General features: G+C 41.2%; 4 protein-coding genes across 5 annotated transcripts; 1 reads left to right on the top strand and 3 right to left on the bottom strand.

Annotated features, from left to right (window-relative positions):
- Positions 1 to 161: 161 nt before the first annotated feature.
- LOC119011305 (anti-dorsalizing morphogenic protein) lies at positions 162 to 3,885 on the bottom strand. Its single transcript, XM_037084307.1, has 5 exons — positions 2,193 to 3,885; positions 1,953 to 2,089; positions 1,722 to 1,844; positions 1,397 to 1,586; positions 162 to 746 (listed from the first exon to the last, which is right to left on the bottom strand). Exons 1-5 carry the CDS (start codon positions 2,488 to 2,490, stop codon positions 322 to 324), a joined length of 1,173 nt encoding a protein of 390 aa, XP_036940202.1. The 5' UTR covers positions 2,491 to 3,885; the 3' UTR covers positions 162 to 321.
- Positions 3,886 to 3,993: 108 nt separating this feature from the next.
- Positions 3,994 to 9,582, bottom strand: im:7138239 (uncharacterized protein LOC497366 homolog). Its single transcript, XM_037084235.1, has 7 exons — positions 9,518 to 9,582; positions 8,532 to 8,627; positions 8,220 to 8,359; positions 7,654 to 7,930; positions 6,781 to 6,962; positions 5,871 to 5,929; positions 3,994 to 4,327 (listed from the first exon to the last, which is right to left on the bottom strand). The coding sequence occupies exons 1-7, from the start codon at positions 9,567 to 9,569 to the stop codon at positions 4,177 to 4,179; spliced, it is 957 nt and encodes a 318-aa protein (XP_036940130.1). The 5' UTR covers positions 9,570 to 9,582; the 3' UTR covers positions 3,994 to 4,176.
- A 2,034-nt stretch (positions 9,583 to 11,616) lies between these two features.
- Positions 11,617 to 15,505, top strand: LOC119011402 (serine/threonine-protein kinase NIM1-like). The gene is made up of 5 exons (XM_037084488.1): positions 11,617 to 11,700; positions 12,452 to 12,565; positions 12,662 to 12,937; positions 14,248 to 14,516; positions 14,737 to 15,505. Exons 2-5 carry the CDS (start codon positions 12,496 to 12,498, stop codon positions 15,490 to 15,492), a joined length of 1,371 nt encoding a protein of 456 aa, XP_036940383.1. The 5' UTR covers positions 11,617 to 11,700; positions 12,452 to 12,495; the 3' UTR covers positions 15,493 to 15,505.
- Positions 15,506 to 19,898: 4,393 nt separating this feature from the next.
- On the bottom strand, positions 19,899 to 22,398 carry ccl25a (chemokine (C-C motif) ligand 25a). 2 transcript variants are annotated; one of them, XM_037082797.1, is made up of 5 exons: positions 22,279 to 22,398; positions 21,588 to 21,673; positions 20,903 to 21,017; positions 20,703 to 20,814; positions 19,899 to 20,507 (listed from the first exon to the last, which is right to left on the bottom strand). In XM_037082797.1, exons 1-5 carry the CDS (start codon positions 22,365 to 22,367, stop codon positions 20,478 to 20,480), a joined length of 432 nt encoding a protein of 143 aa, XP_036938692.1. In that variant the 5' UTR covers positions 22,368 to 22,398; the 3' UTR covers positions 19,899 to 20,477. The 2 variants fall into 2 exon arrangements, with proteins under 2 accessions (XP_036938692.1, XP_036938691.1); XM_037082796.1 differs by having other exon boundaries at positions 20,903 to 21,020; positions 22,279 to 22,382.
- Positions 22,399 to 26,186: the final 3,788 nt, after the last annotated feature.

The following is a 26,186-nucleotide window of genomic DNA, read 5'->3' as shown; positions in this document are numbered from 1 at the left end:
CTGCTGTCATTATTATTTCAGATGTTCTTGAAATAAAGTATTTTAAGAACGAAATCATGTTAAACTTAATTTTTTTTTTTTTTACATCTTTTATTTTTTGTTGTAATAATTCACAACAGAAATCATAAAATATACACATTCACATCTCTCACAGGATATCACTGCCATATATTATAATTTATGGATATTTACATATATTACAATGCCACACATGGCACTCTGCACATTATTCATTAGCTGCGATTGAGTTTTAAAGGACAGTGGGCCCTGTCTGTATTTTTATGAACATCTGTGCAGTCCGACACCAGTGACTAGCTGACGTCAGTGGCAGCCGCAGCTTCCAGCCACCATGTCGTTGTACTGTTTCAGCACCACATTCTCATCGTCGTCAAAGTACAGCAGGTTGATGGAGAAGAGCTTGTCCGGCACGCAGCACGGCGTATCGATGCCTTTCATCAGCTTCAGGGCGTTGATGATGGACTGGACGGTGGCGTGGTTGGTCGGCCTCATGTTCTGGCCCAGGGGGAAGGGGCAGGAGCCTTTGCAGTGGTACGCGTTGTAGCCCCGGGGTGACACGATCCATCCCGACCAGCCGATCTCCTCGAAGTCGACGTAGAGGGGCATGCGCTGGCAGGGCGAGGACATACCTTCCTCCTCGCTGTAGTCCACGGAGCGGGCGCTGCGGGAGGGTGGGCCGGACATGGGGGCCTGGGGGAGGCTGGACGTGGCAGTGGTATCGTTTGGGTCTGGTGAAGGAAAGACAAGTTTTTTTTTTTGTTAGAAATCAAATTATTTATACAGTATGTGTCATGAGTAATAAGAGTTTTTACAGGTGTTACAGGTGAATTGGTGTGCAAGTGAAAGAACCGTTTGTGGTCTTCTGTTTTCTAAATATTTGTTTTCTTTCTTCCCACAATTCTCTTAAAAAACTGAAATCAACTTGAACTTCCTCATGACTATGACAGAGCAAATTTTGGTTTAATTGTGACAAACTGGAATGATTAGGATTGCAGTGTAGCGAGATGGCTTACAAGTGCCCGACCTAAAATCCCAATGCATCGGTATTTGTTATAAGACTCAAAAATCTACTTTGCTTACAAATAACACCTTTAAACAAATTTGTTAACAGCAGACAGCTGACAATAACGTAGCCTGATCAACATTAGATGTCAGCTCTTTCTCAAGAAAGACATCTTATAATTGATTGTAAAGTATAAAATGTACAAACTGAGTAACAGTGATGAAGAGATAAAGGTGTTTGGGGGACCCATGGTTTACCTGAGGCCGCATAATTCTAATCTACACTCCTGCTCATCCTGAGTAAGACCACAAAAATGCCAGAACTGTGTATTCTAACTGTCACTGGGTGCATTGAAATGGCATTTTTAAGTCTCACCTAAGCTCTCAAGAGAAGTGGAGCGGCGGCCGTCATCAGTGAACAGGACCAACATGGGCTGTTTGCTCTGGTGGTGGTTGCGCCCTGAAGCAAAGCGGATCATTTTCATATCCATCTGGCTTCCTCCCAGGGTCCGAACCACCACATGGAGCCCCAGGTTGCTGCCTTCATCTATCATCCAGGAGCGAACCTTCATGAAAAAAAACAAAACAAAAACAAACAATAATAATTCACATGGGTCGATTAAAACACAGAATTCAAGCAGTTCTGTACAGATTTCCCCTTTAGGAGTGAACACAGGCCTTAAAGAGAAGTGGGTACTTACAGCTTGTGTGATGGTGAACACTTCCCAACCAGTAGAGTGAACTGGGATGAGGCGAGAGGACAGCAGCTTCTTCTCCTGTGTGTTGTTGCTCACGCTGGTGTCCAGCAGCTGATAAACACTCACCTGGAGGAAAACAGAAAGATGTGGAGGATTACAGCAATGTCCAAAGGAGACATGGACTCCACTTTAACTCACGAGGCTGATCAGTTTCTTGTATTTAATGCTACACACCTGGCAGAAGTGATGCCTGTTGAATGTCAGAGAGGCCTGAGGTCGCAGTTTGAAGAGATGGAGCTCTGCAGTGAGGATCTTCTCAGTCCTGGCCACCGTGGACAAATTGAACCTGTACTCCACCTGCTCGCTGCGCACTGCAAATGGGAATTTGTGTGATTAGACACCAGAACAAACGCGGCCGTGGCTCACATTCTACAGTAAGGCGCAAACAGTGTGCGCGCAGAAATCTGATCTTACGTTTGTCAAAGAAGCTGCGCACGGTATTGCCCTCCAGGAGGTACGGGTCCTTGGTCACGCCGTCCACGTCAGCCACCGTGTTGTACAGATCGAGCATGTACTGGGGTGCCTGCTTGTGCCCATGGATGATAGCAGGGGGGTCCTCCATCCCAAACACCTCCAGGAGCCTCTTGATGGCAGCCGAGCGGACCTCCTCCGACTCGTTCTCGGCGGTGAAGTGATTCTCCAGGTAGCTGAGCGAAGGCCGTGCGGCGGCGGCGCACAGCAGAGACGCAAAGCTGATCACAAACATCAACATCTCGGGGGTCTGAGTAGATTCCTGGCGCTTCGGGGTCCTCGGTCCACACAACCGTCCAGCAGCTTGGAGTTGGAGTGACTGCAGGCTCCTGGAAGGCCCACTTTTTATATGAAATGCTCCCCTTCACTCTTCGGCGCCCCTCAAAGCCTCGGTAAACAGCAGTAAAGATGCTATTTGGTCGCAAATGTAAATCACCAATCAGGGAATGTAAAGGGAGACTAATGGCGGTGTTAACAAGGTGTGAACCCGAGTGGAGATTTTATTCAGGGCCATTGTCTTCACGTCTGGCAATAAAGGCTCAAATAAACTAAATCCAGCCTTTGGACAAGCTCGGTGCTCATGGACAAGTGGCTCCATCGTTGTCAATTTTTCATCATTTTCATAGAGAAATGGAATGAAGACAATTTGGAGCTGATCTCCTGAGGAAGTGCACTCACCACGGGAGGTTAACTGCGCCTAAATGAATCCATTAATGTAGAATAATGGGCACTGTGTCTTAGGTGGAAACCAATTACTTCGATAAAGAGACGGGTGTCGCTGTCTACACGTCGCAGCATTTACATAATCGCTTATCCAGTCACAGCTGGATAATCACCAAATTCGCAGTTACATTTTTTTGGGGAGAACTCCAACTGCACCGTGTGGTTTTTCGTGTGTCCCATGAGAAGACAACTTTCTTCAGGTCTTGTAAAGCAGAATTCGACCTGAACGCATTTCACGAGTTCCTTGAAAATGTTACATGGAGGATGGGTTGTACACTGAGTTTATCTTTCAAGGCTTTGGATAAATAAAAACATAAATTACACATATATTTTTTTGTTAGTTTAATTGTTATTATTGACCTTGAGCACAAATCCAAACCCACGTTATTTTCGTCAGCTTTGTCATTTTTCATTGACTCCCCGATTCCTCCCTTGGAAACTCAAAAATAGCGCACTGTGCCGTTTGGCGACTTTGATCCTTACGCACAGTTACGCACAAGCGAAAGACAGGTTTGCCCCCCCATTGTAATAAACATTTAAGAGATCAAAGTTATTGTTCTGACACCTTGAAAGCAAGTCATAAAACCTCTTCTGTTAAGATGACAGAAGAAACGGCAGTGTTGTTTCACACGTTCATATCAAACTCAGGAGCTATCGACTGCACGTGTGTTTGTTCAAAGGGACTCTTGATGTGATCCAGCTCTTCCAAGCTTCAGTTAGGCTCTTTGAAACTTCAGACCCTGTTGACCTGTTGATTCAAAGTTCATTCAGACTTTATCCAATGGTTCGATTAGTTGAGACGTTTAAAAGACTGTTTCTGTTGAAATTGCTTTCTGTTTAAACAATCATTTTAAAGAAGGATACATTCTGTGGACATGTGTTCTGTGGAAGAATGTGTTCAGTGCCATTTAAACTTTATGTTCTTACAAGTGTACCTGGGATATCTTTTGCAAATGTTTTATTTGCAGTTTGGGACACCCGTGTTGAACAGGTGTCCAATGAGGAGTCCTTGCAGTTTGTTGTATTAAATTTATTTACAAAATTATCATTTTTACATATATTACATAATATACAATAATACTTTAGGGTAGCAAATTCTGAGATAAATGTCACAGCATATGGTGTTGGTCTCCAATGTGCTGCAGCCACTAATGGTGAAGCGACCGGAGGTTGTTGTGTTTCCTTCCAGTAGGGGGCGCAGTGTTCAGTCTTGGCAGATGCAGGAGGTGATGGAGAGCACAGTGCGTATCTGTCCATGCTGGTTCAGGAAGCTGTGGCTGTCGTAGCCCTGAGGAGCACAGGAGCTGGGCTGTCGCTCGGCCCATAAGTGGCAGATTTCTGGATCAGATGGACTCCTGCGGCAGAGAATGGCAGGAACATTAAAACCATGTGCATTACATCAGAGGACCACATGATATAATGTATGTGTCGCCCAAAGGGTACAAAAAATATCAATTAAACACCTTATCAATATATGGCCTACTGTTGGTAGGTACTGACATGTTGAGAGTTCAAATTTGAATTTAATGTAAAAATCCTGGGGTCCTGATAGTTGATATTATGCCCAACTGTTAGAATACTGAGGCTCATACAACCCAGCAGCAAAAGTATTACTATCTCGAGCTTTAAATTGAGTATTTGTTACGTTTCTAGTCATCATTTGGCATTTTGCCATTTTTGTTTTGCTGTCAGTTTCAACTGGGATGATTCCTCAGTAAAGTTTTTATGAAGGTATTATGATAAATCACAAATCTGCTGATATAAGTGTATTACAATCATGCAATATATAAGGTTGTGCTTTTATAAAGGGCTGGTAAAATTACTCCCATGTTTTAACATCTTTAGGGACCTATTTGCAAGAAAAGTTGATTTTTAACCTCATTCCCAGCTTGTTAAATACTGACACATTGGGATTGTAGGACAGACCTGGCCACCACCATTTACAAATAGGACCTTCCACTCACAACTAACAAACTCATGCTATGCAGCCATAAATAGCACAAAAGGTTGTTTTGAATTGTAGCTGAGCCAAAAGTTTCCAAAGAAACAGATTATGGCAGGCACAATTTAGGGAAAACATGTCTAAAATAAGATACAATACATCTTGTATATTTACATTTGATAGAAAAGTGTGGCCATAAAAACACAGATAATTCAGTGTAAACAACATATGGCTCCAGGGAAGTGTTGGAACTGGATGATAGAGATTATTTATGTATTTTTACAACCGTAACACTACTTTAACATACTGAAAGGAACATTTCTACAGAAGTCCTATAGTAAGTCTTGATGCCTGTCATTAAAATTTGACTCACCCAGGTCAGAGAAGTCATAAATTTAAACTACTTTTTTATGGCTGAGTGCTGTGGACGAATTGAGGAGTCTGACAGCCTGAGGAGAGAGGCTGCTGTGTTTTTGTCTCACCATCATTATCTTTTTTTCCAAAGGGGCCGCCTGAATCAACAAATAATGACAGTTCTTTATAAGAGCTTTAAATGGAAATAAATGGGGAAAACTGTACGATGAGGGGTTGAGCAAATTCAGGACTTTCTGTATTTGTTCGTGCAGTACAACTACACGATGAAAAACTTTTAAGGTTCTATTTGTACATTTTTGACAGGTTGGAAGTGAGACTCAAGCATTGTTAGTGTTAATTTTGTGTGAACCTTTTATTTTTTAACCGTATATTAAAGATGAACTAAAATCACTCACTGCTACAATCCTGTTCAGTCTCAAACTCAAGCCGAAGGTTTAACAGGGACATTTGGTGGGGGACTAAAAGGTGCTGACACATGCTGAGTGCAGAAAGTGTCAGAGCTCACAGGCAATTGTTATGAGAGGGGTAGAGGGTGTGTGTGTGTGTGTGTGTGTGTGTGTGGCAGCTGTGTTCAAACGTACCTGAGAAGGCATCGGTTTCCTGTAGTGCAGCCTCCCAAACATCTGCCCACATCTATTTCCTGTGGAAAATTAGCAGCACAGAGAGAGGGCAATCAGTTCACAGCTGCTCACAAATATTGACCCGGTTGAGTCACCAGCTGCTGTTGAGCAAGTTAACTGCTTTGTTTTGACACCTGCGGGGGCCATTTGTGTTTGCGCTGCGCTCGCACCTTTGGAGCAGGGGACAGACTATGCCGGAATTCAGCTTAAATCTCGTCTTTTCTTTCAAATTTCCATCTAATATGTTATTTAGCACATAAAGTCTGGTGTTAAAATCACAAGCGATTACCCTGACAGCTGTGATATTGTGAGGGCTGTTGATTACCGCTCCTAGCACGTGCTTTAAAGCGGGACTTTGGTGAACCACGGGACGTTTAAGGGAGAATAATGAGTCTAAATCTGGCATGGCCGACACACAGCTTAAATCAGGTTTTAATTGTATCTTCCTGATCAAAAATGAACTGGGACTGCACTCAGATCTGCCAGTCTATCATGTGTATTGTTGCATGAATAAGCACAGCCTGGAGTCCTTCACACCAGGCTGTGCGGTGCCAGCCACCGGGCCAGTGGATTAGCCTGATTAAGTGTTGTTTTCAACACATGTGTCTGATGAATAAAGATACTTCATTACTGTCTGGCGCCCAACTAGAGCCCCCATTTCCTCTCAACTTGATTATAAAAGAGGGTGTGAAACCGGTGTTGCAAATGAATCACTCTTCTAGTGCTAATTATGTCTTGCTAAGAGGAAATTAAGCTTATTGTGAAAGGACGGATTTAGATACAAAGTTAGATTCGAGCACTTCTGTTGGGGATCAACATGACTTATGATTGAAGTAAAAAAAGGAAAACATGTTTAGAGGTTGGGACCTACTTTAAGCTTCTCCTCTTTGATTCCATCTTCATGGTGGACTATTTCATAGTAATACTCCACATATGGGACCCGGTAGCAGCTCTCCTTCAGCTCACAGGCCGCCACAGTCTGGATGAGGTCCGCTTTGTTGGGGGTTTCCACCAAGGCTGAGTCAAACTTTGTGGGGACACAGGAGAATCCCTCTGTGAAGGATTGAGAACAGAAACATGAGGGTTTAATGAGGGCAGGAAGAGCAGATGTAAACAAGCATAACCTCTGATGTTCATCCATCTCAAACTGACAGACGGACCTTTAAAACACTTGAGGACAAACATATAAGTTTCACTATTATTTAATGCCACATATCTGATCATTCCTCACTAAATTAAACTTGAACATTGTCTATACTTCCAAGCTGAAATATTTAGATGCTATAATATGGATTAGACCTTTATTTTGAGCAGTGGGTTGCTTTGACTGAAGGCCTCTGGTAATTATCAGTGCTAAGCATGTGTGCTGTAAGAAGTGCATCAACACAGTGACACCGCCTTGTGAGTTTTACAGGTTCAAATGCACTAAAACAAACAATAAAGTTGAGTTTTTTTGGACATAAAATTTAAATTGTGTGAGTCAGGCTGACTTAATTGGCTTTTTTCTCCAGTGAAATTGGTTTTTAAATCATTCTAAATTGTTGAAACTGTCCTGACATCAGTATATATATATATATATATATATATATATATATATATATATATATATATATATATATATATATATATAAACAGGCTAATTGGTCGACCAGTTCAGCTGTGCCCGCTCTTCCTGTCTTGATCCCTTGCTACTTAAAGCAAACAGGCTCGCTGCAGGTAAGCGCGCACACACACACACACACACCTGGTGAGCCCTTGGACCGGGAGCATCCACCCACGTCGATCACAGTCTCATACGGCGTCTCGGAGTAGTACGTCCGGAGTGCGGGCACACGGATGCACTGCGTCAGCTTGATCTCGCAGTTGCAGTCCTGGATCACCTCCACCTCCCGGGGCCCCTCGAACAGGAGCACCCGGTCCACGCGCATCCCGGTCGGCTCGCACACGTGGTTCACCCCGCAGGAGGGCAGCTGGTGCGGCGGCTCCGGGCGCTCTGCGGCTGCTGGTCCGCGCGTTCTCATCTTCAGCGAGGCGACATAGACATAAATGCTCGGCTCAGACATGTCACAACATGTTTTCCATGTGCTTTAATGTAAATGATTAGGAGAGTCAAGTCTTTTTGACACTTGTAGTTTATGATTAGTTTTATTTATTTAAAACTATATGAATGGTGCTTTGGATACTAAAATGAGTCTTTAAGTAAAATCTTAACGATGAGGTAATGACAATTGTTGGAGTTTCATAAACTTCTGCAGACAGTCACAAAGTCACAGCGCGCCCTTGTGGCCGTGTGGGGGAAACGCCACTCACCTTCTTGCTCCTCAGAAATTCCAGCATTGAGGAATGTTTGGAATATTCTTGCTGTCCTGCCTCAGGTGAGGGCCTGGATGCTCCCCCACAGTGAGACCTGCACATCCCCACATCAACACTGACAGGACTCCCAGAGATGTCTGTGCAGGCATGCAGAAATTCAAATCGGATGTCAGACAGACACAAGTTTTTTTTATGCTTTTGATCAGATCATCTATTTTGGTTTCCGTTGGTGAATTGTGAATGTGTGTTTAAAGGGACATTAAAATATCTGTGGTGACCCTGACCATGTGGTGTAATGTGGTGCTTTACCTTGTCCGACGTAGACGAAGTGGCTCTGTCTCTTGCAGCACATTCTCTGCGTGAACAGGTTTCTGTGATCTATGTGTTTGCTCAACACTGCGGTCACTGGAAAACAAAACAGAGCAACACCATGAGCATGGTTTGACTTGACATGTTTCTTTTAAGACTGATTTAAAACATGATGGATGAGCAGTTTAAGACTTACAAGAACACAATATTTTCTTTGAGGTCCTTTGTTAAATAAAGTGATTTATTCATTAGTTGTTTATGAAGTGAAGAGAGTGTGTGAATATTTAGAAATGGCTTTCCAAGAAAAAAGTCACTCTCAGTTACTTTATTTTGAAAGAATTTGTGTATCAGACATGACTATGACTGCCTCAAACAGTGTTGGGATTTTTTTTTTTTTAATACTCAATTAAAGTTTAAAAAAATCCTGCATTCAAGTAAAAGTATATATTGATTATACATTAGAATGCTGCCCATCAGTGTTTTACCATGGTATGGGAGCTTTTTGGATTCATATTACTGCTCCATTGATGTGTGTGTGTCATTTTGCCGCTCTAGAAGTTAAGGGTTGGGCTAATTTTAACTACTTTATATACTCTTGTGTAGTTTAACCTACAACTTGCTCATATTTTGTTAGACAATCATATGTTTGCAGCGTGGCTGCCCTGTGAAAACCACACGAGAGGTAAACATTAACATGAAATGGAAATACTCAAATTAAGTACAAATGTCTTGAAAAGTCCTTGAGTAGATAGTACATAATAGTCCCATATGTGAAGTATTCATATTCAATTTGCATGGGGAACTTCAATATTTATGAAGTATTCGGTTCCCAGCATCACACCCTCTTCTACGACTCTCTGTTTCCAGTCATATTGCAGCGGATGAACAGGGATATTTGAGCGGTTTGGTGTCAGTCTACTTGGTAAAGAGCTTCCTCTTTACACATCACAGCAGCAGTAGATTAGAACAGAGCAAACAGTACTTACGGGTCAGGTGGAGGGCACACAGGAGGAGAAGGAATGGTTGCAGTAAGTCCATTGTTTTAATCCAAATCGGCTCTTCAGCTGCCAGATCCTGAGTGTCCCTCTGCTCTCTGATACCGCCGATATTTATGGGATCGAGCTTCAGCCCCAAATGTGACCTGAAAACAAAGTGGTGTGGAGCCAAAAAAAAAAGTGGGAGCTAATCAAATTTCCATGCCGAATGCTTTGTGGGATGGAGTTCTTACAAGCAGGGCCGACTTCAAAGGAAAGCTCTCCAGCTTTTCTGTTTCTGCTGCGAGAGACCCAGTGGCTCGAGTGTGTCGACAGGCCCGAGCTCACCCCAATGAAGTGCTTAAGTAGCCTCGAGCCATTAAAGCGTCTCTCATTCAAAGGCATTAATCATCTTTTATCTCAGGGGGAAGGTGTTTAGCACCTCCGACTTAAAACAAGACCTGGCCCAAACACATAAACAGGATCAGCGTGGGGGCCCTTCAGAAAACTCCAGCACCTTTGTGTTTATTCAACATGACACCAAATGGTCAGACCCCTCAGAGCTGCCCTTCAAACCTCAGCTTCTCTACAGGGGAAGGAGGCAAAACTGAGAATTGTGATAACATTTCCTGTATGTGTGACATTTTCTGACGCGTTTAAAGGTAAAGGTGAAATGGAAACTTGATTAAGAACAAAGTCAACTGGCGAAATCAGCCCAGAATGCAGCTCATCTGAAGGGGAAACTTGCATTGTCTCAATACTCTTTTTTTCCTTTGTCAGACTAGAATAATCTTATTTTAGTGACAGGAATAAAAGTTTAGCTTTATTACAATGTTGCCATTCACTGGTTTGCCATCCATACCCTAATAAGGTGTTAGTCCTCCTTTTGAAGTGTTGATGTGATCCCCTCATTTTCAGCGGGATCAACGGATCATCGTTCAGAGAGCCGTCAGCACTCAGACACCATGATTAAGGTAACGCCTACAACTAGTTTCAATTGTTGATTCCTTTCACAAAGTTACAACAAATCTTATTGAAATTCTATCATAATCCTGCTAAAACCCAGATTAGTAGTTAATTACTTGATTTAATTACATTGATCATGTGATATGTTAACAGAAAACTATAAAACTCTGTGGAGATGAATTGGTTTCAAACTAGGTTTCAGGCTCTTGAGGGCCTAAACAACTGTATTGAACTTTTAGTCCTTAAATGCTGTGTATTTGATCGTGACCAAATGCCTCCAAATTAGTATTGCGACAACATTGTAGGGACGACTATTGGTGACAGTGCAATTTCTGACAAATAATCATCAAAAATGTGGATACCAACGACTTAAATCCAGGAAAAAGACAACCCCGACAATACACCAATATCTTAGATCTATAATATATAGTGTCATATCACCATACAAATATAATATCATGTCATTGTATTATATTAACATGCTTTTATTTGTCTTTGACATTTGGAAATGGATGATTTTAGAATCTAAAAGTTATTATTTATTTATTTATTTGGCTGTATAAAATTGGTGTCACATACAGTTTTGCTTATTAATCTCTGTCTTGGCTTCCTATATATTATAATTTGCCTTGAGACACCTTAGAAGCATTTTTACATCTGCACTCATCTCTCGTTCCTCTTTATAAATAGCACACATAATACACTGCACAGTGATTTTCTTGAATTGCACTTTGGCACACTCTTCTGCTAACTGTTCTGTTTTTACTTTTACCCGTGGTACCGTTTTTAGATTATGTTCTAGTTTTTTCCAGATATGCTTTAGATATTTATTGGTGTCTTTTCCTTCTGCTGCACTTATATGGGCTGGGAGAAAATGAGAAACCCTGAATCTTAAATTGGGTCAATCTTTTCAGAACCAAGCAGCTGATATTGTTGTTCTCATTCCCACCATCACCCCCACCTTTTGTAACAGTCACACCTGTTTGTTAGCCGCCTCTCTCCCCTCCCAGCCAAACCCTTGCTCAGTAGATTCCTGGTATTAATTCCACACTGCACGTGCTGAGATGATCGCTCAGGTGATGATTGGATTATAATGAGTCACCTGCGGCATAACTGCGCAGCTTATGTATGATAACTGTCCGACAGTCCCAGTGTGTCAAGTCTCTGCAGCAGAGATCCATGAGTACGTCTGGTCAGGCCGTCTGGGCTTGTGTCCGTCTGGTGTCATGGTCAGTGTCTGGGTCAGTGTGTGACTGTGTGGTCGGGTCCGAAGGCCGCAATTACAGACTCTCTGAACGCAATTTCCTTTAGTTTTTGATGGGGTTTGTGAAGATACAGTAGCTTTTTTTTTGCTTGTTTTGGTTTGGTGGTAAAAGAGGAAAGAACATTGATTTATTTGGTACTAGTGCAGCCATCAACAAAAAAAAAATGCCTGTCTCTGTCAAAGCAGGAAAAAATGATAGTTAATAAAGTTTAAATTCTTATATAAAAAGCAATTCAAAGCCAGTCCAGTACAGGACACTGAAAGACTTTATCTGCAGATGTATTAACTCCCCTCAGGCCCATGACCTCTAACAGTAATGATAGTTATATAGTCTATTGTAGACATAATCCCATCAATGTCTCACTCATGCACCTGCATCGGTCTAGGGGTTAAAGAAGCCTCTGTAAAGCCTGTCTATTGTCTGTCTGCTTGGGAGGAGTCCAACACTCTGGGATTACAGGATGTCATGCAGCAGTTCTGGATTATACACTGGGACACGAGACTGCAATGTAGGGAGGCGGCAGGCGAAAAGAGCAGTGGTTCTACAACAGCATCTGGACAAGGGAAACATTTGTACCCATGCACGTGGATGGTTTTGAATTCATATCATGCGGCTCACGTCATTTCCAGTCAGGTTTTTCTGTCAGTTTTTGGTTAGTGGAAGTTTTTTTTCTTGGTGATTTACCGCGTTGTTGTTTTCTAAAATTTTCAAGAAGATTGCAAAGCAAAGCAGCGACATACCTCCAGGCGCCTGGAAATCATGTATCTGAGCAACAGAAATAACGGCATCAACACAGAGAGGAAAAAGAGGAGCATGAGAGGCAAATCATGTGAGTATAGACACACCACAGAATTTAGATGAATTAAATTTTTATTTTATTTCATGATTTAGACAGACACCAACTTTCTTCTTTACTCCTTCTCAGGGACTCACTTGAAGACGTCTCCACGTCAGGAGGACATCATCAACCTGAAAACCCACAACGTGGGAGGGAAAGTGGAAACAAAGGAGAACATGTTGGAGGAGCAGGAGAAGACGCAGCGCACTGTGTATGAGAAGGCCTTCTACGATCTGACCCATTCGGAGAAAGTGATGAATGACCTGACTTTTGGACGGCGGGTGGGGCTTTACGAGCTGAGAGGGGAGATCGGCTCCGGAAACTTCTCCCAGGTTAAATTGGGGATACACGACCTGACCAAAGGTGAGATTAGTGTTTTTAAACACCAATTTTCAAATTTTCATACATCAGTTAGGACACGAGGCTGTCGACTGACACCTCGACTGCTGCAAAAGATTTAATCAAAAACTTTTTTGGTCAAAGGGACACTGCTCAAGCTTCCCGCATTTTATATTTTCTGTAGATGCTTAAAAATGATGAACTACTATGATGAGTTTAGTTGGTCTCTGTCTGGAGCCGATGTAGTTAAATTGCATGTGCAACAGAGTTATTTCAGTACATCTGTGAAAGTAATGACATATTGGTCAGGCCACACCTCTCATATCTCCTCCAGGTTAAATTGAACCACCCCTGCATTATGAGTGGGTCATATAATAATTTCAGATAGGTGCTCTGGAGCTCTTCTCATCTGTCACTTCTTCAATTTGAATACTTTTCCATTAAGTGTTTATGTTATCGGCATTTGTGTTAAATAGCATTTCCCTTTAAATATCATAAAAATGATGCTGTAGTAGAACAATGCTGAATAAAGTGATGCATCGGCTAAAAAAGAGGGTTTGTATGCAATATAGACAGTAGATAAAGTTTAATATCGCCATAATGCTTTTACAGCCTAGAGACGCAGGGTTTCATCTACATGGTCTTCACAAGGAAACTGTTATTGTATCTCCCTGCGGCTCATACTGTTGTAGATTCAGAGGATTTTCTGCAAGTGCAAGTAACTCAATATTAGTCAAAACATATAGTGTGCAGATATCAATTCATTTCATGTAAGACACTTAAGGCAGCTCAGTGTGTCATATTACACAACGTAAGTCCAGTCTGGGTTAGTCCAGGTGTCGGAAGACATCAACCGGCTGTCCACTAATCCATATTGTCTACAGCCTTCACAGCCAGCAACCTCAGAATGAATAAGAATAATCCGAAGCAGAAGTGACAATTCATTCCTGAAGCTGGAACCATGAAATGTTTTTGCATGAAAAAATGACTGGAACGATCACTGAAACAGTTGCAAATTAATTTCATATGAATGGACTGATCATTTCAGGTGTAGTTGTACATTTTCACATGTTTTGTGTGCAGAAATCTTAATTTGTAAGGTAACTTGTAAATAAAGCTGTCTGATAAATGTAGTGGAGCAGAAAGTACAACATCTCCCTTTGAGTTACAGCAGAGTAAAAGTATAAATTGGCATTAGAAGAAAATATCAAGTACAGATGTATCTATTTTGCACTCAAGATCATAATTTGAGTAAGTTTGCCAGGTCACATTCCAGTACTAGATTACTCTTTGTTGCCTCACCGCCTCTGCTCATATCTGTCTTCATCTGATAGAGAGAGTGGCAGTAAAAGTCTTGGATAAAGTGCGTCTGGACAAGCGATCGCAGGCGCTTTTCCCCTCTGAAATCTATTGCATGGAGAAGATGGCTCACCCCAACATAGTGCGCCTGTACGAGGTGGTGGAGACGTTCAAGCGGCTCTACCTGGTGATGGAGTATGCCAGCGGAGGAGAGCTGTTCTCCCGCATCAGCACCAGGGGGCGCCTGTCGGACCTGGAGAGCAAGCTTGTGTTCTCTCAGGTCCTGTCTGCACTCAGGCACATGGTAAGACCAGCAGTCTCAGATGACAACAAAGGGGGTTTTAAAATCCTGAACATCAATTTGAGATACTTTAAAGTGGCTAAGGTGACACTCAAGAATGCCTGCGATGTCACATTTGAAAGTTCTCGTACTTTAAATAAAACAAGAGCTGTTTAACTTTCTTGTGATCCTGTAAGAAAACCACATGAAAGTACAAACTTAAACGTTCTTATTCTTTCCCCAGCATGATAACAACATCGTGCACAGGGACCTGAAGGCTGAGAACGTCTTCTACACCAACACCTACTGCATTAAAGTGGGCGACTTTGGTTTCAGCACCTCCTGCCACCCCCTCGATGTCCTACACACCTTCTGTGGCTCTCCGCCTTATGCAGCCCCCGAGCTCTTCAAAGAGAGGGGTTACATTGGGCAGTACGCAGATATCTGGGCGCTGGGTATCTTGCTGTACTTCATGGTGACTGCCTCCATGCCATTTAAAGCTACCAACACAGGCAGGCTCAAATGTTGTATCCTGCAGGGCTCCTATGAAATCCCCCCTTATGTACCTGTATCATGCCAGGAGATCATTAAGGGCCTCCTGAGGCCGGTTCCTGTGGATCGCCTCACTCTGGCAGACATCATAGATAGTGACTGGATGAGAGGTATTGAATACCCCCAGGCCTATCCATCCTGTAGCCCTACACCCCACCACCTGGTCGAGCCTTCCCACATCCTCAGCTCAGATGAGCTGAGCGTGAAGGCAGCGCTGGAGGACCTCGGCATTAACAAGGTCCAGCTCCTGAACAACGGCGTGGACTTGAGGAGCCCCGTCACTGGAACTTACCGGATTTTGCTACACCGCATCCAGAAGAGGAGGTCTGTGGAAGCCGTGGGCTACAGCCAGTTGTATAGCAGGGGGTCTCACAACAGACTCACAGCGAGAGCAGGGTCCGATGGCCTGCTGAGCAAACGACACTCTGCGGTCTGTATCGTCATGTAATCTAGCCTCTTAAAGAAACATTTGGGGAAATCTTCTTAGTAGCTGTCATTCTAAAAGTTGGATGGGAAGATTGATAGCACTCTCATGTTTGTATGTTAAACTGGGATTATAATAATCATGCTTTAAAATGTTCTATTTCCTGTAATTGATATTCGTAATTTTGTGATCTCGTATTTATTTTGTCAAATTCTCGTTATATTGAAGTTGTTGTATAATTTTAATCTTTTTGTTGGTTTTATTTCTGGTGTGCATTAGTCTCATGTTGTTTACCGTTGTACTGCCACCTTGTCTTGCCCTCACTGAAGTTACAAATACAGATCTATGAGCACCTCGAAGACCCTGATCACACAGAGGCTCGCTTCAGCAACGCCTTGGAAAAGTGTGTTTTGGACAAAACAGCACTGTGCGCCTGTGGAGCAGGGCTGGGAGCCCAACCAGCCACTATGTGCAATGAATGGAAAAAGTAATGTGACTCTGCGCCTTTTGCGGAAAAGGCTGAAAATACTCAAATTTCTAAAAACCGCTAGAGAAAACGCAACAGACAGAGCAAGACAGGATCACAGCCCAGGCGCACTGTATGAGAGGAAAATAATAGTTTTGCTGTTACAACGCATTACTTTTAACACTTTAACGCAATCAACACATTTTTGTTTGTTATTTTGTTTGTTTAATCCTGACATAAACAACAATTTTGAAGGTCCAGTGTTTAGGATTTAGGCGGATCAATAGGCAGAGATGGATTATGATATTCATAATTCTCTTGTCATTAGTGCATAATCACCTGAAACAACAAATTGATGTGTTTCCGTCACCTTAGAATGAGCCTCTTATATCTACACAGGAAGTGGGCCCTCCTCCACAGAGACCGTTATGTTGCCCTGCCATGTTTCTACAGTTGCACAGAATGGACAAACTAAACACTGGCTAGTTAGTTGACTTTTATATTTTTAGTGGCCATCATCGGGAAGGGTGAGGCGAATAGAGTGCTGAGTGGGTTACAATTTCACCTCTAGATGGTACTTAATCTTACATACCTGTCCATTCAAAACAAAATGTGTGGTTTGAGGGGAAAGTTAAGTCTCATGAAATACATGTTAGACAAGAGGTAAAAGCAATGTCTGCCTAGAATCCTTTTTGTCACACAAAGTGCTGGTTGGATTCATCAGCTGATATTCACCAACACCAAATGCAACGTGTAACTTACTCACTGTAACAGTGCTAGCGGTCGTACTTTAGAGAGAGCCAGGCTAGCTGTCTCCCCCCTCTTCCAGTCTTTACACCAAGCTAGGCTAATCACCTCTTGGATGAAGTGGATGAACAAGCATATCCCAAAATGTTGAATTATTGATAACTGTACTGTTTTTAGCAACGTTAAAAGGCATGTAAGTGGTTTTTGACTCCAGTCTGATTTTGAATACAGATTCTTACGCTTAAGTAAATCACTCTGAATGGCACTGTGAAAGTGGAGACCCGATGGCATATTCTGTGACCATCCTTGGCACTCTTGTCAACTATGATAAAATCCAACTTTTCACAGTATGAGCAACAAGATCAACTGAGCATGAAAGCAGTTTCACAAGGGGGCTGACAGTTACCCTGAGATCCCCCTTGTAGTCAGGAAATAGGAATGTGGGGAAATCAAAACCATACAAAGGTGTTTTTTTTATTCATGAATGAAACATCAATCAGAGAAAAGCAAGCCATACTGATGACTACTAGGGATCTGTAAGTGTTTAAACAATCCCATTTTAGTAAATAAATTAAATTTGCTGGATGATAGGTTATTTATTCTTTGTGTTAGCTATTTTGTTTTTTATAAGATGATTAAATGGATTGAGGAGGCGATTTAATTTGATCCTTTTTAAGTCTTCAGAATTTGGAAATTGATGGGGTTTTTTCTTGTATCGCCATATATTTTCTATGTACTGTATGTTTAATTTGACTTTCAAAAAAGTCTAAAATATGTGTATGTATGTACCTATGAATATTTCATAATCAAATATTTTGACCTTGAGAGATTTCCTCAAGCCTACATACAGCGCACTGACCTTTTCTGACCTTTAAAAATGCCAAACGCTACTCAGTACATTCATGGCAGTGCAAAATATCTCATCTCATATGTCACATATTACCATAAGATAGTCTGGGGATTTATGATTTGACAAAGAGAGTTCACAGCTCACGGTGAGAGAAAAGTGTTCTGACGGATTTGGGGTTTGGTTAAACAGCACGTAATATTATGGCAATAAATATAATGTCAGTTCCAAATAACTTTGTGGTGTGCAGTGTTTTACAACCGCTTTCATCTTCCTTCAGCTATTGCCCTTTCTACTTTTCACTTTCAGGAGTCAGTGATTCATTCATGAGACACGTGTCAATCTCGCCAAACATGTACAGGCTACAGTATTTTTTTTTGTTTTTTGCCATGAAGTTGGCAAAGATTCCACAGCTAGAAACAAGAGGTCTGCGCTGCATCTTTTAAACACTTTAATTTCTTGTCTTTTAAAACCTCCTGCAACACTCCAGAAAGTCATTCTCTCTGCCATTCTCTCCGCTCAATCATCCTGTTTCCTGTAATTCATCGCATTTGTTTCAGTGTGAAGTGATTTTTTTTCCCCCCCACATTTTGTTTCTCAATCTCATACTTTCCTTTCATGGTTTTTCCCTTTGATAAAAGAGGGCTAAAATGACTGCTCACGATGCCAGACAGCTATTTCTTTCTGCCCTAGCATGCAAGAGCAAAGAGTGCAGCACATTTGTCAGCATTGTTGTCATATAAACAAGAAGAAACGAAGCCTCGGCACCAAAACCCTCTCCAAGCTGCAACCCAATTCTTTGACCTCTGAAGGTGGTACATCCATTAGTCATTTGGTTGTCCATCAGTATTGCATGTGCCAATAATGTCTTAATAATTATTATGTACTTGTCAAGTTGTCCATCAGTGTTGCCTTTGGGCAAAGTTGGCTGCCTATTCAAACAAATACTTTAACTGCGTGTGTGGGGGATTCTCTGTTTTCAACATTGATTGCCCTACTTTCAAACCGTACTGTACTCGCACCTTTTTTTTAATCACCAAACATCAAATAATTGATACAGTGTACTGCAGGGGCCTGTAGAGTCTGATAGTGTTGTTTTTGAGGCACACTGTAACTCAAATTTTGCAAGATAAAGTCTCTGCAAGGCACGGATGTGTAGAGGTCATCAATCTACACAGACAGACTAGTCAAACACATTGCATTACTCAGTGAAAGATTTTATCTGTTGCATGTCCCGGCAGTTCGTGTGAATACCCATGAAAATGAGACCACAAAAAAAATAGATCAGTGAGTAAATCCAGCATCATGTCAGATCAGATTCTGCAGGTTGTAAATCAGCACTACACATTCACAGATGCCTCACTGAAGCGCTCTGTGTGCCTGCTCGCTTTCTGCAGACATTTTGCACTGCAGCTGCAATCAGCATATTTAAATCTGGGGGATTTTGCTGAATTAACTTCTTCATTATTTGGTCCTATTAGCTGTGCATCCTATGCAAAGCAGTCAAAGCCCTGCTGGCTGTGAAATTTTCATGGCAAGAGAAGAGAAGAAAAACCCAAATCAAGAAAAATGTTCAACCATAACCATTCAACCATAACCATAACATAACCTCTGCTCGAGGTTACAGCGGGGGATGGATCTTATCCCAGCGTGCATTGGCTGGGAATCAGGGAAACGCAAGAAACATGTAGAAGAAACATGTGGTGCAAGAGCATCAAAATGCATGACTTTATGCAGCATAATGGGCACAACATGTGAAAAGATTCACATTAACTTCTTTGTGACTGAATTTGTATACAAATGGTGAAACATTGTGTAAAAATGGTAAATGCGTCACTTCAGTGCTTCATTTACTATAACTGGCTGCTGACTGCAGTGCTAAGTAATGTATAACTGGTTGTATTCAAAGGTTTGCATAAGGTGAGAGTACACTCAATTAATAATTTGCTGTGTTTGAGTTTAAGTATTTTAAAATCATTTTCCCATCTAATTCCATTACATGGGTTCAATGTAAGGGGTCACTTTTACTACAACATGGTCCATACTGATGAGTCTATATCTACAGTGAACAAAGTCCGTACTGAATAAATTAAACTTTAGTAGACAATTTTTCAAAAGGACAGTTGATGACTAAGTCAAATTCCCAGGTTGTCAAATACTTGCTTGTATTTGCTTTACTTACTTGCTCTACTAGAGGTGCTATTACTTTTATGTACAATACTTAAAAAGCACATTATCTTTATGTGGAAGTTGACCTTAACTTTATATGTAATGATTGAATAAAGAGATAAGAGTTTGCGTTGACTTAATTAGATAACGTTCCCTTTCTTTTACACGGCACTGCTTGTTTGAAGAAAAAAACAAATCGGATAGTTTTAAGTAAGTTTATTGCAATAATGCTTATATGACAAACATACTGTAATAATATCTATACACAAAATGTATGAAAAAGACATATAAACCATTAAGAAGACAATTAAGACAGTTTCTCCTTTTCTATGACACACATTCGGAGAGGCATTTACATTTAACGATTGAAGCTTTCACATAAACAAGTTTTTGATCGACATCAGGAAACATTGTGCAACGAATACTCTCAGTCTTACAAATATGTATCATCATTTTACAATCCATCACCATTAATTAACAGCTTATTCAATATCTGATGTCTCAGGAGGCAAGAAAGCGGTCAAAGCAGTCATGCTAGGCATATATATATCTTTTATGTAGCGTGCGCTGGCCAGTCGAATCAGCAGTCCAATCGCTTTTGCGATTCCATCCAAGCTTTTGACCTTTGTCTTAGGGCACAGTGAAAGTAAAAGTAGCGCTACAAGATTTCCTTGGCCAGCCTTATTCGCTTGGCTTCCAGTAAGATACCATAAAACTGCTTGTTGCTTAATGATCTGGCAGAGGGAGGACAGTAGGAATCATTGTTGCAGGTGGCTGCCCTCAGCCTTTATACGGGCGTCGTGAACCAGCCTGTGAAGAGCAAATGTCACATTATTTCATCATTTTTATTGATACTGGTGGAGCAAATGCCTTATTCCTTCTTTTGCCGTATATAAACATTCTTCTTTCTCTCAATCTAAGAAAACAAGGTTGTTGGGACTCAATTATAGACAGTCATGACTTGATAAGACAGAATGTTTTGCAAAAACTTCAGTCATCACCCACCTTCCTGAAGGGCCCCCTTCTGGCTTTCTTGATGTCAATCCTCTCCTTCAGTTCTATGACCCACAACTCTCTGGGGTTTGTGCATACCTCTCGCCCCCTCCTCATTTTGAAGCTAGAGAATAATTGATGCAAACAGACATTAATTTTGAGTGTCAATTATAGGAAACTGTGGAAGTCTTTTGTTTTTATCATCTACTTACATTGTAGCAGGGATGTTGCAGCCTCCATCAGTCACCTGCTCTCTGTAGTCCACTGCATGTTTCATTGCGCCATGGCCCATTTTTGTCACATATTTCAAACAGCAGTCATCATATGCTACTGGGGGAACAGAAATCCAGCAATAGAGTCAGAAATTGATGCAACATCACTTGTATAACATAGACAAAGTCCATCACGGCAAGTAAATCAATAGACAGGTGATCGACACAATTAGGGACTGCTAAATGCACTCAACAAAAGCACACAGTGAAGGCGTGTCTGCCCACGCACGTACTTAGCAATAAATTCCTGACTGACCCTCATTTTATCTCTGCAGTGCGTTCACAGGTTTATATTACATGCCATGAAATGACAGTCTTACAGATATAAGTTGATCATTTACAGGAGGCCTATCAAATTAGCGTCCTTTGGCCACATCTGGCTCGGGAGCAACCTCAGAGTGGTCAAGCATACATAAACCTCATGTTTTACAAAATATGTAAACATAACAGATAGCTTATGGATATCACGTAAAAAAAATCACCACATACTAACTAACTAGCTATATACAAGCTACACACAGGTTTTAAAAGGCTGCTGAAAATGAATTTCTAATCTACATTTCCTGGTTCTGACATGTGGTCCGATATAATATCATACTGAATAGTCCTGTTTACAGTATCTTACCTTGTGCCAATGCAAGGCAAACACAAGATGTGATCAGCAGGAAAAACAGCGTGTTGAACCCCATGGCGCAGTCTGTGGTCCCAAATCTGAAAAAAGCCAGAAGGATGCAAAGAATCACAATTTGCCATTAAGTTTGCCAGCAATAAGCCTTATCGCTCTGTAATTATTGTACTCCCACACCTTCCCTGGTCACATTCAAAACCTTGAGCCTTGAGCAAATATTTCCTATCAGCTCTGTGGGTGTATGTGCACATGTGCGTCCTATAGTATCTAACAACTTTGACCTCTTTAACTTGAAAACTCTTGATTGTTAAACAGATCTCATTAGGCAAATGCTGAATAAAGCAGCCAATCTCAAACATTAAGAATCCATAATTGTTTTCATTACTCGCTTTTTAAAACACATTTTGGTGAAAAACAATATCAAACTTAGAATCTAAATTAATGTGATAATGTAAAAATAAAGATCACATTTGCTAACTGACTCTGAACTCTTTTTTTTTTTTTTAATTTAAGGCATAAAACACAACAAACAAAACTCTAAACATAAAGCTGTTAAATCTGACACATTTATGTACATATTTTAGTAAAAGAAAGAAAAGTAAATAATAACCCTAATAATAATAATAGTCACATAAATCTTCCTGAGAACAGAGTGCCGTGTCTCGTTTTAGGACTACAGGTAACTCACCTCTGCTGCTCAGATGCACGTGCGATTTGCAGCTCTCGTCTTGTGTCTGTGCAGGTGAGGCGAGGCGCTCTTATAAACCGCTCGATCATGGATCTTGTTTCACGCAGCGCACCTTTGTACTCATCCTTCTTTCTTTTCTTTTTTTTTTCTCTTTCACTTCAACCTGACATTAAAGGGTTCCGCCCAAGAGTTCATGATAAACATGTGAGGATTTTTTTTTATGTTGCTGAATCCAAATAGTAGTCTAACCGTGTGACCCCACCTGATGTAGGGGTTTCTTAGAGGGAGAGCTGGAGAGGCTTGTGATTCAACTTAAACGAGCGCAGTTAGAGTCCCTGAAATCAGGCCTATTCACCTGGCAGTCGTTTAACAACCTTATTCTGGCCTTTTGATCATTTTTGTAGTAGGCTCATCAGCCACTTTATTAGATGTATCGCAAAAAAACACATCTAGCTTAACCCAGGCCGGTCAAGCAGTGGAAACTTACAAGAATCAAACCAACAACTTACTCATAAGATTAAAAATGTGCATTGTTTTCTTTCCTGTACTTTTGTGTATATAACCTATATCTTAATTGTGGATACTAATAAACAGAAAAGTATTGCATTGTTTTAACACATCTGAATATGAGCTGTACAGGTCACACATAGGGATCTCCAGCTCCTGGCACCTCGCTTTCTTCAGATCTGGCCCAACAAAAAAAATTAGCTGAATAGGTCGACATTGAATTCTCTGAAAGTTGTAAATGCATGTATGTAGTGGTGGTAGACAAATGACATGTGTCTTTCTCAGTCTCCTAGGAAACAGATCTCCCCATAAAATAATCTTGCATGTTGCCTTAGGATGTTGTAATTGGAGTCTGGCCTGTTAAACACTTTAAGGTTTGAACAGCCCCTCACATTGACACCAACATGTTGAGAAATACTAAGTCTTGAATGACGACTGTTGAATGAAGGGTTTTATTGCCATTGTTCTTACATAACCTGTTCTCAGTTTGTGTCCACATGGTTTTGCTGAGAAAATCCAAGTGGTTAAGAACAGCATTTAACCAAAAAGGTTGAAATAACAGGCCAAAACAAGTGACTTATTGTACTATGAGATGCAGCCGTTGAAGCTTATCCTGCAGAAATCCATGGCTTACTTTTAAGAGTAATGTATTAACATAATTACAGATCAGATATTCTGTTGATTCTGGATGTCCCTTTGGACAGAAAATGAGGATGGTGAAACAGCATTAATTAATACCACTGCTGTTTGAATACCATACCAAGGCCCAACAGTCTCCTTTAATCGAATGAGGCCTAATCACATGTCAGACTCAACAGTCTTGTATCAATCACACTGCTTACCTAGCTCAGCAGATCGGAGATTTGTGTCAAGTTGTACCCCCTTGTAGATTGATTCACCTGATTTGTGACAACATTTCTCACAACGTTAAAGAAAGTAAGAAAAAAATCCTGGATCCATGCTTAAAATTAATGGGGTCTATTCTGGGCTGAGACCCATCCTACATCCAAGATCTGTGGAAATCCTTTAGGTAGTTTTTGTGTAATGCTGCTGCCAAAACAACCAACCAACATATGGAGACGGGTGAAACCATGATCTCCTCAGTGGAGCTGATTACACAGAAATAGCCAGTCTTCTAGCTGATGGACTTGTTTACTTATGCAGGTCACAGGAAGGGACTGTTTTATTACCAGTTAAAGGTTCATTGTAGTATGTTTAAGATTTAAAAGCTTAAAAGCAGGGTTTGTGTTGTTTGCACTCCGACTCAATCACAATTTCAGTCTTTAGATCTGTTGTGAAATCACCTCGTAGCTTCATTTGATGACATGAAGCATGATCACCTCGACCGCAGAAATTACACTGTCACCGTTTTATGGGTATTATTTTAGTAGTTGCACATGAAGCCTCTATTTATCTTACATAAATCAACAATGTTACATTTCATACTGATTCAGAGAATAAATCTTGTTCACTGTCTGTGGTTGGCCTGAAACGTTAGATAAACGCTAGATTTTATTAGAGAACATTTTGTTGGTGCACACAGTAAAGTGTTGCTGTTGCTTATTGACTTTTAATGTGTATGGAATTCCCCAACAGATGGCACACAGGTTTATCAGGCCATAAAGGCCATTTCCGATAATCATTATAGCCCTTCTTTGACCCTTGGAGCTGACGGGAAAAGAAGACCAAACAGCTGGCACTGGTCAATGCATTTTATTATTGTCATTATAGAATTAATGGGCCAACATGTGTCAATTAGCCTGATGTTAGTTAAATCAACTCAGGTAAAGTGTGATGAATGAAACACTTGTGGGAGTGTTTCCTGACAAATATGGCTTGTGATTCCGTGCTGTATAAATACAACTGACCGGACTTGACTCTTGGGGCATATGAATCATCAGTTATGCAGAATCAGACATGAAGAATTCTTCCTTTCGTCACATTGGGATCTGACAGTTGAAAAGCCTTGCATTGAAAACACTTGTCAGCGTTGCCATATTGCATATCCGCCCAAAGCTTTTCCTTTTAGTTCCTGCAAACAGGCCACAGTATACTTTTCACAGAGATTTTGGCTGAGCACTCTGTGACAGATATTAATGAGCCTTGAGTGCCTGAGTGGACATCCGATAGCACTGTTCACTGTTTATACTTACCAACACTCACATCCAAACACCGTGCTTAAGGTCAATGAGGCGTTTCACAGGCCTGCCCTTCCCATTCCCCCTCGCCTGCAGGATACTGGGGCTCACTTCAGTTGTTTACTACACTTCCACTCACAGAATGGAGGGCTGTGCATTGTACAGAAAGAAGCGGAGAATTCAGCGCTCCTTCCCGTTTGCCACCCAAGCTTTCAAGAGTTTCATATAAATTTGGCATGCTATGATTTATCCATAAATTGCCTCAGTCTTTTTGTGCAGTTCTGGTCTTGCTCCCTGCTAGCAGCGTGGCTTCCATCACAGCACAGCATGAAAGAGATCTTAACGCTCGTTGCCAAAACAGACCATAAATTAAAAAAACAAAACAAACAAAAAAAAGAGTTGGCTGTGATTTTCTCTGTTCCTGGTTATGATTGCATATTTGAAATATCCTGATGGATTAATGGAATTTAATACTTGTCAGAAGAAGGATGGTCCACTGCCAAGGGTACCTGGACTGAGAACGTGCGATGATACAGTATGTTGTCTTCAGCATTCCTTTCAGACGATATGGTGCTTTGTGTAATACTACCATTGTTACTGTCGTTATGCATGCACATGAATGAGACATGTCCAAGAAGCCATTTATCCGTGTGTGAGAAACTTTATCTTGGCACACAGAAGAAAAAGGCTGGAGAGATGTACACAGAGCTGTCTCAAAGCTGCTGTAGGCTGAATGATGACACTTATTTAACATTTACTTGTGTTGCAACCATCCATTTGTAAACTGCATGTCCCCTGGGAGGAGAAAAATGGAAGCAAACCATCAAAAAATAATTTTCCGGTTGTCATATTTCATTTTATACTGATTATGAAGCATCAGAGGGTGGTTTCCTGGTCGGGGGGATGACAAACGGAAAAGTCAGGGAGTTGTGAAATCAGTAGTTTCTCTTATGCTGGGAACAGGAACAAGAAAAAAAGTCTATGTTATTGTCAAAGGTGTCTGGAGATAAGTTAACATGATAAATGTACGTTGGCTTTTTTTAGGTTAGGAAACATCATTAGGTGAGGTTTTTCACTCTTGGGGCATTAATGTAGAGAGCACTCTTCAATACAATCCAGCCATTAATTTTCAGAGACTATAAACAACATGACATAGAGATAAATGACAGCCACAAGTATATTCACAGGAGATGGCATCATTACCTCTGTGAGGGGATGTTTATCCTCGTGTGGAGAGCTGAGATTGAGACATTAGACCCCGAC

Source organism: Acanthopagrus latus, chromosome 21 (assembly GCF_904848185.1).
Source record: "Acanthopagrus latus isolate v.2019 chromosome 21, fAcaLat1.1, whole genome shotgun sequence".
Taxonomy (NCBI): Eukaryota; Metazoa; Chordata; class Actinopteri; order Spariformes; family Sparidae; genus Acanthopagrus; species Acanthopagrus latus.
The sequence above is the reverse complement of the archived record's forward strand: the minus strand, read 5'-3'. Positions and strand labels throughout refer to the sequence as shown.